The sequence below is a fragment of the Bos javanicus genome, chromosome X (genome assembly GCF_032452875.1).
Source record: "Bos javanicus breed banteng chromosome X, ARS-OSU_banteng_1.0, whole genome shotgun sequence".
In the NCBI taxonomy this organism is placed as follows: Eukaryota; Metazoa; Chordata; class Mammalia; order Artiodactyla; family Bovidae; genus Bos; species Bos javanicus.
The window spans coordinates 114,240,639-114,255,028 of NC_083897.1; the positions used below are offsets into that span (position 1 = coordinate 114,240,639).

At 39.3% G+C, this 14,390-nt stretch overlaps 1 protein-coding gene across 11 annotated transcripts in view; it reads left to right on the forward strand.

Moving 5' to 3' along the window:
* Window positions 1-14,390, forward strand: part of DMD (dystrophin) — a 2,228,404-nt gene that overhangs the window by 1,811,721 nt on the left and 402,293 nt on the right. For 10 of the 11 annotated variants that reach the window (XM_061410475.1, XM_061410469.1, XM_061410467.1 and 7 more), the window contains one exon: window positions 9,928-10,100. In XM_061410475.1, coding sequence (XP_061266459.1) covers window positions 9,928-10,100 — 173 coding nt within the window. Of the gene's footprint in view, window positions 1-9,052; window positions 9,143-9,927; window positions 10,101-14,390 lie in introns of those variants that run through there. The other variant, XM_061410477.1, reaches the window with a different exon arrangement.

The following is a 14,390-nucleotide window of genomic DNA, read 5'->3' on the forward strand; positions in this document are numbered from 1 at the left end:
TTGGTGCTCAGCTTACTTTATGGTCCAACTCTCACATCCATACATGACTACTGGAAAAATCATAGCTTTGACTAGATAGACCTTTGTTGGTAAAGTAATGTCTCTGTTTTTTAATATGCTGTCTAGGTTGGTCATAACTTTCCTTCCAAGGAGCAAGTGTCTTTTAATTTCATGCCTGCAGTCACTATCTGCAGTAATTTTGGAGCCGCAAAAAATAAAGTCTCTCACTGTTTCCATTGTTTCCCCATCTATTTGCCATGAAGTGATGGGACCAGTTGCCATGATCTTCATTTTCTGAATGCTGAGTTTCAAGCCAACTTTTTCACTCTCCTCTTTCACTTTCATCAAGATGCTCTTTAGTTCTTCTTCACTCTCTGCCATAAGGGTGGTGTCATCTGCATATCTGAGGTTATTGATATTTCTCCCAGCAATCTTGATTCTAGCTTGTGCTTCTTCCAGCCCAGCATTTCACATGATGTACTCTGCATATAAGTTAAATAAGCAGGGTGACCATATACAGCCTTGATGTACTCCTTTTCCTATTTGGAACCAGTCTGTTGATCCATGTCCAGTTCTAACTGTTGCTTCTTGATCTGCATACAGGTTTCTCAAGAGGCAGATCAGGTAGTCTGGTATTCCTATCACAGTTTGTTGTGATCCATACAGTCAAAGGCTTTGGTATAATCAATAAAGCAAAAGTAGATGTTTTTCTGGAACTCTCTTGCTTTTTCAGTGATCTAATGAATGTTGGCAATTTGATCTCTGGTTCCTGTGCCTTTTCTAAATCTAGCTTGAACATCTGGAAGTTCATGGTTCACATACTGTTGACACCTAGCTTGGAGAATTTTGAGCATTACTTTGCTACTGTGTGAGATGAGTGCAATTGTGCGGTAGTTTGGACATTCTTTGGGATTGGAATGAAAACTGACCTTTTCTGGTCCTGTGGCCACGGCTGAGTTTCCCAGATTTGCTGGCATATTGAGTGCAGCACTTTCACAGCATCATCTTTTTGGATTTGAAATAGTTCAACTGGAATTCCATCACCTCCACTATTCTTAGTATCAAATAATCCCACATTCTTAAAGCCAGCCCAGACTCCCAACTCTGAGTTTCATGTATGTATTTGAAATCTCCACTTCACAGTCATTTTGAAGCATAACATGAACACAAAATTGACTTTCCCCTAGTTTTCACCATGTCAGTTAATGACACATCTATCTGTTGCTTGAGTTAAGAATTTGGAGTCATCATTGAGATACCCCTCTCCTTTACCCTCATCATCCAATCCCTGAGTATGTATAAGAAATCCAACATCCAGATTATATCTCACATCAGTCCACTTCTCTCCTTCTACAATCACCCCAGTCCAGGCCACCATTATCTCATCTGGATTAGAGCCCCTGGCCTCTCACTGGTCTTTTGTTTCCTCTCCTGCCTTCTTTAATCTCCACAGAGCAATGTAGTGATTTGTTTCAAGCCTAGATCACACCATGTCACCACTCTGCATTAAAAGCCTCAACTGTTTTCCATTGTACGTGAAATAAAATTCAAACTCCTGACCATGGGACTGCAAGGCTCCACACTATCTCAAGCCTCTCTGACCTCCTAACCAGCCACTTTTGTTTCTTAGGAAAGGTCTTGTCTAGAATGTACTATCACAGAGCTGCTACAAAGGTCTGCCCTTTTACTTGAGAGGAATTTGGTGCCCTTAGGTTTTCCCGTGACTAGAGTCTTCTCATCTTGTAAGTCCCAGCTGACACTGAACCTTCTCACTTAGGTGTTCCTTGACCACGATAATCACAGAGCACCCCATCATCGCCATTATCACCACATCCATGCTGTTATTCTCATTGTAGCACCCTCATGTGTTACCTTCAGAGCCCCTTCTTCTTTTATTGAACATTTATCTGTTTACCAGATTTCTCCCTGGTTTATCTTGTTTCTCTTTCTTGTTATCCTTCTATGCTGTGAACGTCAAAAAGGCAGAGATACAGGGTTTTTTCATCACCGCAGACCTAGGTGCTTATATATTAAATATTAGTGGGAGGAAGGAAGGACAGAGAAAAAGAGAGGGGAGGAGGAAGGAAGAAGGGATAAAGGAAGGAACTAGGCCTGGGGACTACACCTTTCTTACATCATATAGATTCCCACTGCTCACCATGAAATCTTGGACTTAAAATAGGCACTTAACGCATGTTTGTGGGATGAATAATTAGGCAGACTGTTTTGCACTGTGACAGAACAAAGAGAAACCAGGAAAAACAAGATGCAGAAGCAAAAAGATAACATCCCATCTTATATCCAGCCTAGTATATCTGAAATGAACCATTCAACTTTAGAAAGTCATTTTCAGAATAGAGTAAACCAGAGGGTCAGACAAGGAGAGAAAGCATCATGTGTTTCCAGCATTTGGGATTGCTTAGGGCAGTCTGACAAATGGGATTTTTCTCCATTTCCTCTGGGGTAATCCACCCTAGGCCAGGTATTTTTAAAGATTAGATTTTGAAATAAAGGTTTGCACCTGGGAATGTACTGCATCAGGAGAACAGATCCCTTCTCACCAGTGTTTGAGTGCTTAAGTGTGAGAATTTTTGAACACGATATGAAAGTGAAGACAACAAAACCCGCAGGATATAGTCTCTGAGGACCTTAATAACAGCCATTTTTAAAGCAAAGCCTGTGGGCACCTAAATCCATAGCTGCTCCTTTAAGATGCATTGCAATGCAGTGGACCTGAAAACACACTCCTTATCTACCTAGAGCACCCAGGCTGTGAGCCAAACGGCACTCCTCAAATTAACTCTTGTTTCTCTGAGGATGACAGTTCTCCTGCTTTAAAAAAAAAAAAATTGTAATAACCACGTAGAGAAGAGAAACAAGGAGTCAGAGTCGTACCCACTGTGAATGCGTAGCTGTGCATTTCCTGTGTGAGTTAGGAACCTCCAGCAGGTAGATTAGAATCCCTATAAGGTCACGATTGTGGGTCCAATTCCTTTCTATGGATGCTTCTCAAAAATCCATTAGGAAGGATAATTCTGTTTTGTGTTGCCAGTTTTAATTTCAGTCCATAACAGACAGATAGTTCTGTAACATGCAATAAAAATAAATGACTTTAAGAAAATTACAAAAACCAGACACACAAAATGCAAGCCCATGCTTTTTTATTTTTAGATTGGTATACATGTTTCTGAAGATTGACTCAATTTCTGTTCTCATAACGAAATGTTTGTGTGTGTGTGTGTGTGTTTAACAAATCATTTTGGATAACCAAGCTAAGGGAGCTTTATTTTGGCATGTTTGTTTTTGTTTTATTTAACTTCTTTAAAGCATCAACACCTTTTCAGAATAACTGTGTTGGAGAAATTCATTCAAAGAGTTTTACATATACTACTTTATTCTTACATAGAGTTTATTGAACATGAATCTGCCTGTTTCTGGCTCATTCAGGATCATTGTCATTAACACTAATTGTTTTGCTTTGCTTTAAAGTTAGGTAATGCCTGCAAGGGCAAATAATATATAGGGCTGTTAGTTTCCACACGTTGTGACCCTGGTCACCTCTGAGTGCCCGCGGCTCCTTCTACACCTTTCAGGTTCTCTGTCAGGAGTCACTTCCTGCTGCTCTCAGTTTAGCCCTTAAGGATAACTTCTCTCCTATTTTGGATCTTCTGATTCTGACCTTTTAAGTTCTTGGAAATCAGATCATCACCCTTTCTTTTCCTATCAAGCTTATTTGAATTAGGCAAAAATTACTGGTAAAGAGAACTAATGACCTTATCATTATTCGCATACTAATTGCTTTCAGAAAAGATTAGAGATGGTGTGTCTGCAATGAATTTTTTAGGGAGATTTGGTTACTTACTCTTCCTATATCTTTTTATTGTTTTTGTTTTATTGCTTCTCAGTTATATTCAAGATAAGGAGATTATCATTTGCTGAGTTCTTTTTTAGACACAAACAATACCATATACATAGGAAAGAGAATATGTGGAATCTATTACCTGGTGTTTTGGAATAGTATCATAACCATTTGTTTGAATAATAAACAGAAGGGTGTAGCAGTAACTAATTCTTGGCATCGCCCTTCTTTATTTTTCTTCTAATAAAACTTTTATAACTTTTCATATTCTTCCCTAGTTGTCTTACTACTTAAGATCACCCTGGATCATTCTACTTGTTGAACAAAATCATACAAATTTAATGTTTAATAATCTCATCTTTGTCCTTTATTTTCTTTATGAAACTCTATTCTTACTGCCTTCTTGAAAGAATGCCTTTATCTTACTTAGTTTAAGGACCTTGACCCATTCCACCTGGTTCTTCTCAGCACTCATTGTCTGTTACAATCAGGTCATGGAATTTGTTGTACTCGCTCATAACCCAAACTCCTTCCCACATTTCTGCCCTTTCCAGGCTTTTGTCCCTTAAAATACCCTCTTCCTCTTCCCTTCACCCCTCTCTTCCCTTCTCCATCCTTCAAGGCTCAAACAAAGTTCCATGATTTTGTAAAGTCTATTTCCATACCCTTTCCCCCCACATTGATTCTCATAAGAAATCCTTACGTCATCCTTATTAAATTAAAGGCTTATGGAGTAGTAAATGGCAGCCCACTCCAGTGTTTTTGCCTGGAGAATCCCATGGACAGAGGAGTCTGGCGGGCTCCAGTCCATGGGATTGCAAAGAGTTGGACACGACTGAGCAACTGAGCACACAGCACACATTAAAGGCTTATCGGGTTCTGGACGATGTTCAAAGTATATTACCAAATTATTCCATATAATACTCAAAACAACCCAGCAGGTAAGGTATTGCTATTTAATAGTTGTTGAAGCCAGGGAGGTAAAAGAGTCTTTAAACTTATGCAACTGTTAATGAAAAGAGGAGAAAGAGACTAAAGCTGTGTCTGTGTACCTGCACTTTCCCATCAGTTTTCCCTGGAGGCTCAGAAAGGCGACTTATGACAGAAGGAGGCTAGATGCTCAGAAAAGAAGGAGCAGTGAGATTTGAAAATGCTCCCAGGAAACACAGTACTCCCTACTCCTGAAACTGCTCTCCAGTAAGCAGTATTCTTGCCTGGAGAATCACAGGGACGGCAGAACCTGGTGGGCTGCTGTCTATGGGGTTGTACAGAGTCGGAAACGACTGAAGCAACTTAGCAGCTTAGCAGCAAGCATATTACTTGTCTCATATCCAAACTTCCTTGATATTCACAGTTGAAATTTGCTCCATAATTATACATAACTTTAAAGGTCTCTTTCTAAGGGGAGGGGCTACATATTCTTTTTGCAGTGGCACCCATCTTCTCAGTTATTTTATGCTCTCTCTTGTTGAATTGGCTATATCTGTCCACTGCCTCAGATGTGTTTAACAGTCTCCATATTAATGAGACTGTAAAATCACTCTTGGAATACAGAAAACAACGTTAGTCTACCTTGTCTAATGGCAGTGCTGGAGTTGCTGTAATTTGGGCAGGAGTATTATTACTAGGAAAAATTAATAGGAAACATTTTTAATTAATAGGGAAAAAGTTAGAAGTGATAGAGCCTAGTGGGTATGAGTCCAGTCCCTGGAGTCTGACGGCCAGGGTTTGAAAAACCTCTGCATGGTTTATTAGCTGTGTGACCTTGTGCATTTTTTACGGAACCTCTCCGTAATTTCATTCTCTTATGTGTAAAGAGAAGATATTCATAATGCCTACCCTAGAGAGTTACTGAGAGGATTAAACGAGCTCATGTATATACAGTGCTTTAGACAGTGTCTGCCGTAAAGGAAGTCTTATTATATATGTTGTTGCTCGGCCTCTGTTGTTATATAACAAATCCGTTTTCCCCCGTCCATTAGTTCTTGTTCTCCCTAAAGAATACAATCACAGAAAGAAGAGAAAACTTACATTGAATGTAGCAACTAAGGCTTGAGTGATGTTTTCTTGTTAAGTCAGGAGTGAAATAAAACTCCTTAAAAAATCTGTGGAAATTACTTTTTTGCCCAGGTTGGGTCTCCTCTGAGAAGTCCACTTGATTCTGCATCCCGACTTCTGCTTTTCTGGGTCCCTGAGTCTAAAGGTTCATCTTGAGATGAATGCCATGGTGGTAATTTTCTGCTAGTGTGAGCAAGTGCCTTCCTACTTCCCCTGTGGATGTCTCCCTCCCTGCCTGGGATCTTGCTGCTTGATTGTACTGAAAAATCTCCACTCCAGCATGCCAACTTCCTAAAGAAACCTTCTGGTCCCCACGGATACTCGTCTCCATGGCCGAGCAACCAACCTGAGTCCTGTAGCTTGACAGAATCCCTACCAGCCCACCAACCCAAAAGAACATGGTCAAACTGTGTCCATGCTATAATGTCACCTCATTACTTCATGTAATGTTCATACGGTTCCTTTAGACAAAGGAATGAATTAGTGCTGAGAGAATTTCTGTTCTGTCAGCAGGGATATTTTGTAGTAAGGAGACCTCCATGCAAAGAAGTTTTGCTCACAGTTGGTCCCAGATGCCCAATAGCAAAGTGAAAAGGGTAGTCGGGTTTCCATTTTTCATTTTGACGGAATCAATCCGTGTGGGTAAATTTTAATCAAAATCAGCAATGCTGTCTTTCCATGTGCTCTTGCCTCAATAGTTTTTTCCCCTTGTTAGCAGTAACCTTGTTCAGCTTGAATAAATAACCACTGTTTGTTATAGCCAGTGCATATCTCAAATGGTGTGTAGACAGCCTATGATCTTCCAGAGTCAAAAGAACTGCATCCCTTGACCACATTTAACACTTTTGGCAAGTCAGTTACACATTATTGAGCCTCCATGCTCTCATCTGTAAAACAGAGAAAATATCATGTACTTCACAGGGCAAGGAGTAGGAATATCTAAAGCGATACATTTGTAACTGCATTATAAACTGTAAAGCTCTCTTACTATACATGTGACATTTGTTGCTCTAAACCACCATCATGAATTACAGAAGTAATACTGAGTTGAGTTACTTTCTTGCCAATGTTAGGACTTTCCTTAAACTACTTCTGAATCTCCAAGGGAAGAAATTTTAATCTGAGTATCTATGTGGTTTGGCAGGGAATTCTCAATGTGTAGTTAGTAATATGAATGAGTTAAAGAAAAAGTGCACGCTAGATTCTAGAAAAAGTACAAGGATAACTGTCTCTTGCCTTCCTCTTATGTTTCCCGCAGTGCTGCTGCTGCTGCTAAGTCACTTCAGTCGTGTCCAACTCTATGGCTAGACAAATAACTGGTCCTCAACAAATACTGCTTTATCCATTTTATATTCATTCCTTTCTTGATGATACAACACAGATGTTTAAATTCAGGGCAGTGTAAATGGCAAAGATGAAAATTAGCAGACCCATGCATCACCGTCCTATTTATGCTTGGGAAGACCTCTCATTTATTCAGCAAAGTCTTGATGACTTCACAATAGACATAATCTCTAAGGAACTATTGGTTGAGCCTGAGTCTCTGCTCTAAATGCAGAATGCAAAAATTCAAATGTACTATAATTTATATGCATGCTGATGTAGAAAGCTGATTGTATCAGTCAAAATATCTTCATTTGTTGACAACAAAAGGTTTGATCTTAATTCCTTAAGTGTATGCTCTGAGGCACAGTTTTAGGTAGCAAACAAATCAAATACAACAAGAAGAGTAAAGTAAAAGAGAAAAGTGGGGGGCATTATCTTGAGAACTTGAATCTGTTTGGGTTTTAGTCCTGAATTATTTAGATATGTTAACCTCACTTTGCTCTTTCACTGAAGAAGTGGCAAATTCAGCAGGGCATGTTTTTGCATGTAGGTACAGATCAGATCAGATCAGATCAGTCGCTCAGTTGTGTCTGACTCTTTGCGACCCCATGAATCGCAGCACGCCAGGCCTCCCTGTCCATCACCAACTCCCAGAGTTCACTGAGACTCACGTCCATCGAGTCAGTGATGCCATCCAGCCATCTCATCCTCTGTCGTCCCCTTCTCCTCCTGCCCCCAATCCCTCCCAGCATCAGTCTTTTCCAATGAGTCAACTCTTCGCATGAGGTGGCCAAAGTACTGGAGTTTCAGCTTTAGCATCATTCCTTCCAAAGAAATCCCAGGGCTGATCTCCTTCAGCATGTAGGTACACAAATGTAAATTGCATGTATATTTGATCATGCTCCATTCAGCAAGAAGCCCAATACTAGTTTTCTACCACATCAGCTAGTTTCAAAATCAGGCTAAATCCTTTCAGAATAAGCCTGTTTTTGATGGGATAAAGATAGATGTTCCTCGATCTGTTTTAGTATTTCTATTCTTTCAAATTCAGACATGGTTTTTCCACATTCCCCTCCTGCCTTCCAGTCGAAGGGAATGAGACAATTCTTAGAGTCCGTGAGTGTTACTTTGGCTGCCCAAAACCGTGACAGGGGTCATTCATCTTCAATCCACCTGACCCCTAAAACATTCAAAATCCTGCATCTAAGAGGCCATGACTGAAGACACAGGCCAGTTCCTCAGATTTTATAATATGTTATTGCTGCCACTTTTCCTTCTTTCCTTTAGAAGAGTAATTTAATTCAATTTTAGAAAGGTGCGGGGGGGACTTTTCTAGTTATACAGATCAATCCAATTGTTCAGAGCTTCAGAATGAATTTTTAAAGTTGTTGAACAGAAGCATACAAATCTCTCAGAGCAAGTCAGATAATGTACAAAGCCTCCATTCATTGTGTGGGCAGAAAGGAATGCTAGTAGCCAGCAGCTCTCTAAGGAATGTTCCTTTGGCTTTGACCGTTCTGCTGGGAACAAGGAGGGAAACACACATAGAAAGTGAATTTATAATGTCTCTGGCTTATAATGGCAAAATGATAAGAAAAGTTGGCTGTGTAATATAAACTGTCAGTTGCATATTCCAGGCCTCCTCTCCACGAGGTCCCTCCCACATCCACAGGCCTGGCTACCGTTTAGTGAGGAGTACAAAGTGGCTGTTTATTATTATTGACTGGTGAGGCCTGTGCTCTGAAATTCATTCTGTCAACAGAATGTAAGCAAAGTTGGCATTTTAAAGCAGGGCTCTTTCAGTCGCTGGGTTTTCTCAGGATTGCTATGCAACAGGATCAGTGCTGTAGTCCCCGGTTCAAGCTGAAAATGTTACACAGGAAGACATACCATGTAAAGGTCAGATTCTTCTACTATGATAATTTTCTTGATCTGTGTATAGCAAATGAGGTTGAAGGCATCACTTCTTATAGCTCTTATAAAGGTCCTTTGGACTTTTCCACCTGTTGAGCCTAAAAATGTGATGGGATTTTAAATGGGAACTCTTACCAAATATGTGATGCTGTAATAAATGTATGAGGTTGTCTTACCAAGGTGAACTTAACGTGTATTGTCAAGAGGATTCTCTCGTATGATCAAATCCCATGAGTGTGCTGGTGCTATGGACCAGTTCAGCCTTGTTGATTAGTCTCTCCATGCTTTTATGGTTAGAGTCGATTCTACACAGTACTATGTGCTTGGAAAATACGACTTGACTCAGAGTGTAATACGGTGATTGGCACCAGGGTGCACTTAATCACGGAGTTTTCTTTCCTATCACTTCCATAAAACAGTGTATTTTGTCCATGAACTGGAAGACAGAACTTAAGAAATTTATAAAGTTATAAATACATTATGTCCCAATTCATCTCAAGGAATAAATTTATTATACCTAGTAAGACGCCCATTTTGAATTTGAATTTGCATAATAACATAAAGAGATAATACACCAGGAAGAGTTGGGGGTGTATCTTCTTGTTAGTTGGAGGTATATCTTCTTGTTAGTTGAACCATTAAAATGCCTTTTGAACTAATAGTCTATTTTTTTTTTTTTTTTTTTTGCCATTCTCCAAATTCACAGTCACAGCCCGGTCTTTTTTTTGTTTAGTAATTCTGCATGTGTTCTTCTCACTGATGCCCCGTAGGACCTCCAAGGAGAAATCGAAGCTCACACAGATATCTATCACAACCTAGATGAAAATGGCCAAAAAATCCTGAGATCCCTGGAAGGTTCTGATGACGCGGTCCTATTACAAAGACGTTTGGATAATATGAATTTCAAGTGGAGTGAGCTGCGGAAAAAGTCTCTCAATATCAGGTAAGAAAAGATCCCGAACTAAAATAAGCCAGAAAGAAATTAAAATGGCAACCTTCCCCTCATTTTCCTAGCACAATATCTCCTATGTTTATGTAAATCCCCCAATTTCAGAATGACTTGTTTTATTTTTAATAAATGAACCATTTTTTTGCCCCATATGGGGATGATAGCTGAGGGTTCAGATGCGATCAGAATGGTGCTGTTTTATAACCATGCGAGACATATATATTAAGACATTAGAGTGAATTCAAATGAGGAGCTCAGGCATCCTGATTTCATAGCGTTTTCTCTTGGTTTATCACACGGTGATTCAAAAAGTGATAAAACTGATGTATGTTTATTATGGAATTCTTTCTTTGGCATTATTCTAAATGCATTACTGAGGACATTCTTCAAATACTATAACACGTTATAGTCAGCAACTTAAAGGAAATCTCCCCAGAGCTCCCACAGCTAGGGAGAGATGACAGCTCCTTCCTGCCTTTCGTTCCCTCTCACATTGCATTTCCACATCCTCTCTAAACTATGCCTTTAGCTATTCTATACCCACCTATTTCTCACTTTGCCCTTTTCTGTGTTAACAGCACTCTCTTGAGAAGTTAGTGAGTACATCCCAGCTTTGTTGTAAGGAGGGCAGAGAGACACTCTCGCTGTACCCATTTTGCAGTAGTTCAATGGAGGCTAAGGAACAGAGAGTGAGGAAATGAAATGCCCGGCGCCACCTGGGTGACATAGGAGGTGCAGGGGTTGCAAAGCAGGCTTCCTGCTTTCTAATCAGTTGCTTTGCCTAATTCACATCTCTTTATAAAAGTATTCTGTGTTCTTTTCTTTTTTCTTTCTTTGTCGAGAGGAGGTCTGTTATTGCAGGGAAGGAGAAGTGGAACGCACTCCACACTGGGAGTCGTTACCACCACTCAGTCGTAAGATGACTGGAGGGAGATTGTTTTTCTTCTTAATAAGTCCTTCTAAGTTGTCCCAAATTGGACGTAGAGTGTCTTTGCTTCTATAATGAGGAAAAAATATAACTGGAATTTCTTCATTTGAAAGCACTCTTGTAGAAGTCTGCACTTCATCTGACATAATAATGATGGTAGCAACTAACACTTATACAGTATGCTTCACATACCATGCAGTGTCATGGGCACTGTAGATTTGTTGACCCATTTAACACTATCAGCTGCTCCAAGAGAGACATTGTATTATTATCCTCTCTTTGCATTTGAAGACAGTAACACAGGGAGTGGCTAAATAGCTTCCCCAAGGTCACTTAGTTAGTAAATGGCAGATCAAAGATTGGAACATAGGGAGGTCTGGCTCCAAAGTCTGAGGTTTGAACCATCATATTATGGCAGAGAATATAAAGGCAGAAAGAGAAGGTAAGTCTCACCTAATGTTTACACATAAACATGTAATATGTGAAAGGATGAAACAGAGAGGCCAATCTCTGGGAGGAGAAAAATATTTTTATTTCTGTGGTCCCACCCTCACCCGCCAGTTTTGTACCCCAGCTTCCAAGGCACTCGTTTTTCTCTCCCTATCTGATCCATGAATTTTGTATGGACGTGTCATTGTGGGCAATAAGGGGCAATGGCATTTTCAAAGATAAGGAAGCTCCGTTTGCGTTCTACAGGTTCATCTCTTAGAGAGGTCAGTGTCTGTAATGACACCGGCCACTTTCAGAACATCTGTCATTATAAAGGAATGAAACTTGTGAGATGAGAATGATACCGGTAGAGAAAGAAAAAACAGTTATTCTTTTCTTGCGGAAGAGAAAAAGAAAGGTGCTACAACTGTTCTGAACATCACCCAGTGCCTTTTCTCTCCTTCATGTGAACTTGATGAAATTAAAGGAGAATTGAAAGCGGCGAACAGCATGTCAGCCAAAATATGGGCTCTTCATTCTCAGCAATTTCCCATATGCCAGCTACTGCAGTTGAATTCTTGCTGTCATTAATCAAGTAGAAAACAGTTACCTTAGCTCATCTGAGGTACTGCAAATTCGAGAATTTAAATATTCAGATCAATGGTTTTGGCTTTTAAGTAGGCCTCTCAAATAATCCAGAATGTGTTATAAACACTCACTTATGAAAAAGCAAGGAAGTCATTCTTCACATTAAAGCGATTCAGTTTATTTCCTGACACTTGGCTGAAATAAAGGTATCAGTCAATCTGTGCTGAGTGGCAGGGTTCAGCTAGGAAAAGCACAGTAGAGGTAGTAATTGGGGGTGGTTACGGAATAGGATAGATGAACCCTGGAACACTTAGGTACAGAACCATCAGTGACAGAAAAGCTTGCATTGCCAATCTGGTCACTTCCTCCATCGGCATTATTTTATAGTGAAAAGTCACCACAATTAAGAAAACTTCCAAGGATACCCTGGAAAGACAGCCTTGTGTTTACCTAAGCTACAACATATTATAATGAAAACTTACAATTGTTTGTTGTTTCATAAGAGATTCTGAAGCCATTTTTATATGTCTCTTCCTATGATTGTGATTCTTATTTAAGGCTTCATCAGGTCATTCCGTAGTGAAAGATTTGTCTCTGTCTTTTTACATTGAGACCATCCATTACAGATTTACAAAAATATTCTTCCTTGGACATTGTTTCTATCCTATCATCCCTCTGGTCAAGAACTTCCATCTTGGTGCCCATATTTCACTCACTGATTTATCTGTTCATTCAGCAAATATTTACTGGATATTTACTCAGTAAAAGGCAGTCTCCTAGGCATGGAGAGTACACAAGTGACAGAACACACCAAAGAAAATCACTGCTCTCATGAAGCTGGTAGTTAGTCACTAGAATCTAGTGACCTTCCATTCTCCATCAACTATGCCTGATAAGCCTCTGCTAACCCCTTCCCTTTCGGTCTCTCCTCTGTTTCCCATTTCCTTCCTCACCAAGCAGCCATTTAGTTACTGCCCAACATGGATTTTCTGCTTCATATAAATTCTGCTTTCTAACCCCTTCCCTGTTCTCCAACAATTTTTTCACTGTCCCATATGAGTATATACATTTGTCAGTCCTCACACTTCGAACACGGTCTGTCCTCTCATCCTCCAGATATTGTCTCGAATTCCATAATCAAGGTTTCCCTTTCTGTTTCTTTACCAGGTCTTCCCTGTACTATTCTCATTACACTTGATGGCAAGTTCTTTGAAGTATTCCTGAGTTGTTTCATAGGACTATCCTAGCTACCTTCAGCTAAATCAGACAAACACAAAACTCCAAGTTATAAATGAGTTGGTGAGGTAGAGTTGAAATGGTCCTGGACCAACAGCTGGGAGATGTGGTTTCTCCTCTGGCTCTGCTACTATCTAGCATCTATTCTTGAGCAAATCACTTTAATGCTTCAGAATTTAATTTTCTCTCTTGCAGAAATGAGGAAGTTAGACCACACACATGGGTGGTCTCTTCAAGTTCCCTTGCAATTCTACAATCCTATTATTTTAAATTCTACAATCACTCCTTGTGATGGCAAATTATATTGAGCTTTTTACCTTGGTTTTCTTATGTTTAAAAGAACTGATTAAGTTCAAAGGTATGATATAAGAGAAAGTAAATACAATGTCTTTGAGAGAAAAGAATTCCTTAATTGAAATTGTATCTCATAATTTAGTTCAAAGAAAGTGTATGCCATCTGTTCTACATGTGTTATCACATTGCATTTTGTCCAAGAGATATAAGAAAGAGAAGTAAATACTCAGTGATAGCTAAGTGCCATTGAACTAAAGATTAACTGCTTTAAGTGGGAGAAAAATAGAGTGAAAAATTTCTACTTAAGTACACACACACACACATGAACACACACAGAGTCACTGATGACATCATCCAACATCAGCACGGCAATGTGTCAACTAAGGTGTTTCTCATTCTAAAATGTTCTGTGTCTACAAACTTTGTGTTTTTAATTTTGAAAATGTGAATAATTTTAGAAGTGATCAAGCGTATTTTTTACATAAGGATTAAGTACAGACATTTTAATTTAACCTGCCACTAAATTTATTTTCCAGATTATTGTATATATTATTAACTATGAGAATCACATACATCCACATAATTTCAGCAAAATTTATATTATGTGAGATTTTTATACTTGGGGAAAAACTTATAGATATTATATAAAGATAATCCCTTTTATGAAATTTTGAGCATTCATTTGAGAGGTGAGGACACCAACATTGTATGGTCCACAGCAGCAGGAAATCTCTTAGAAAGTACAAGGTATTAGAAATTAGAATAATTAGAAGTCTTTTCTCTGATGGAGGACAAAAAAAAGCAAAAGA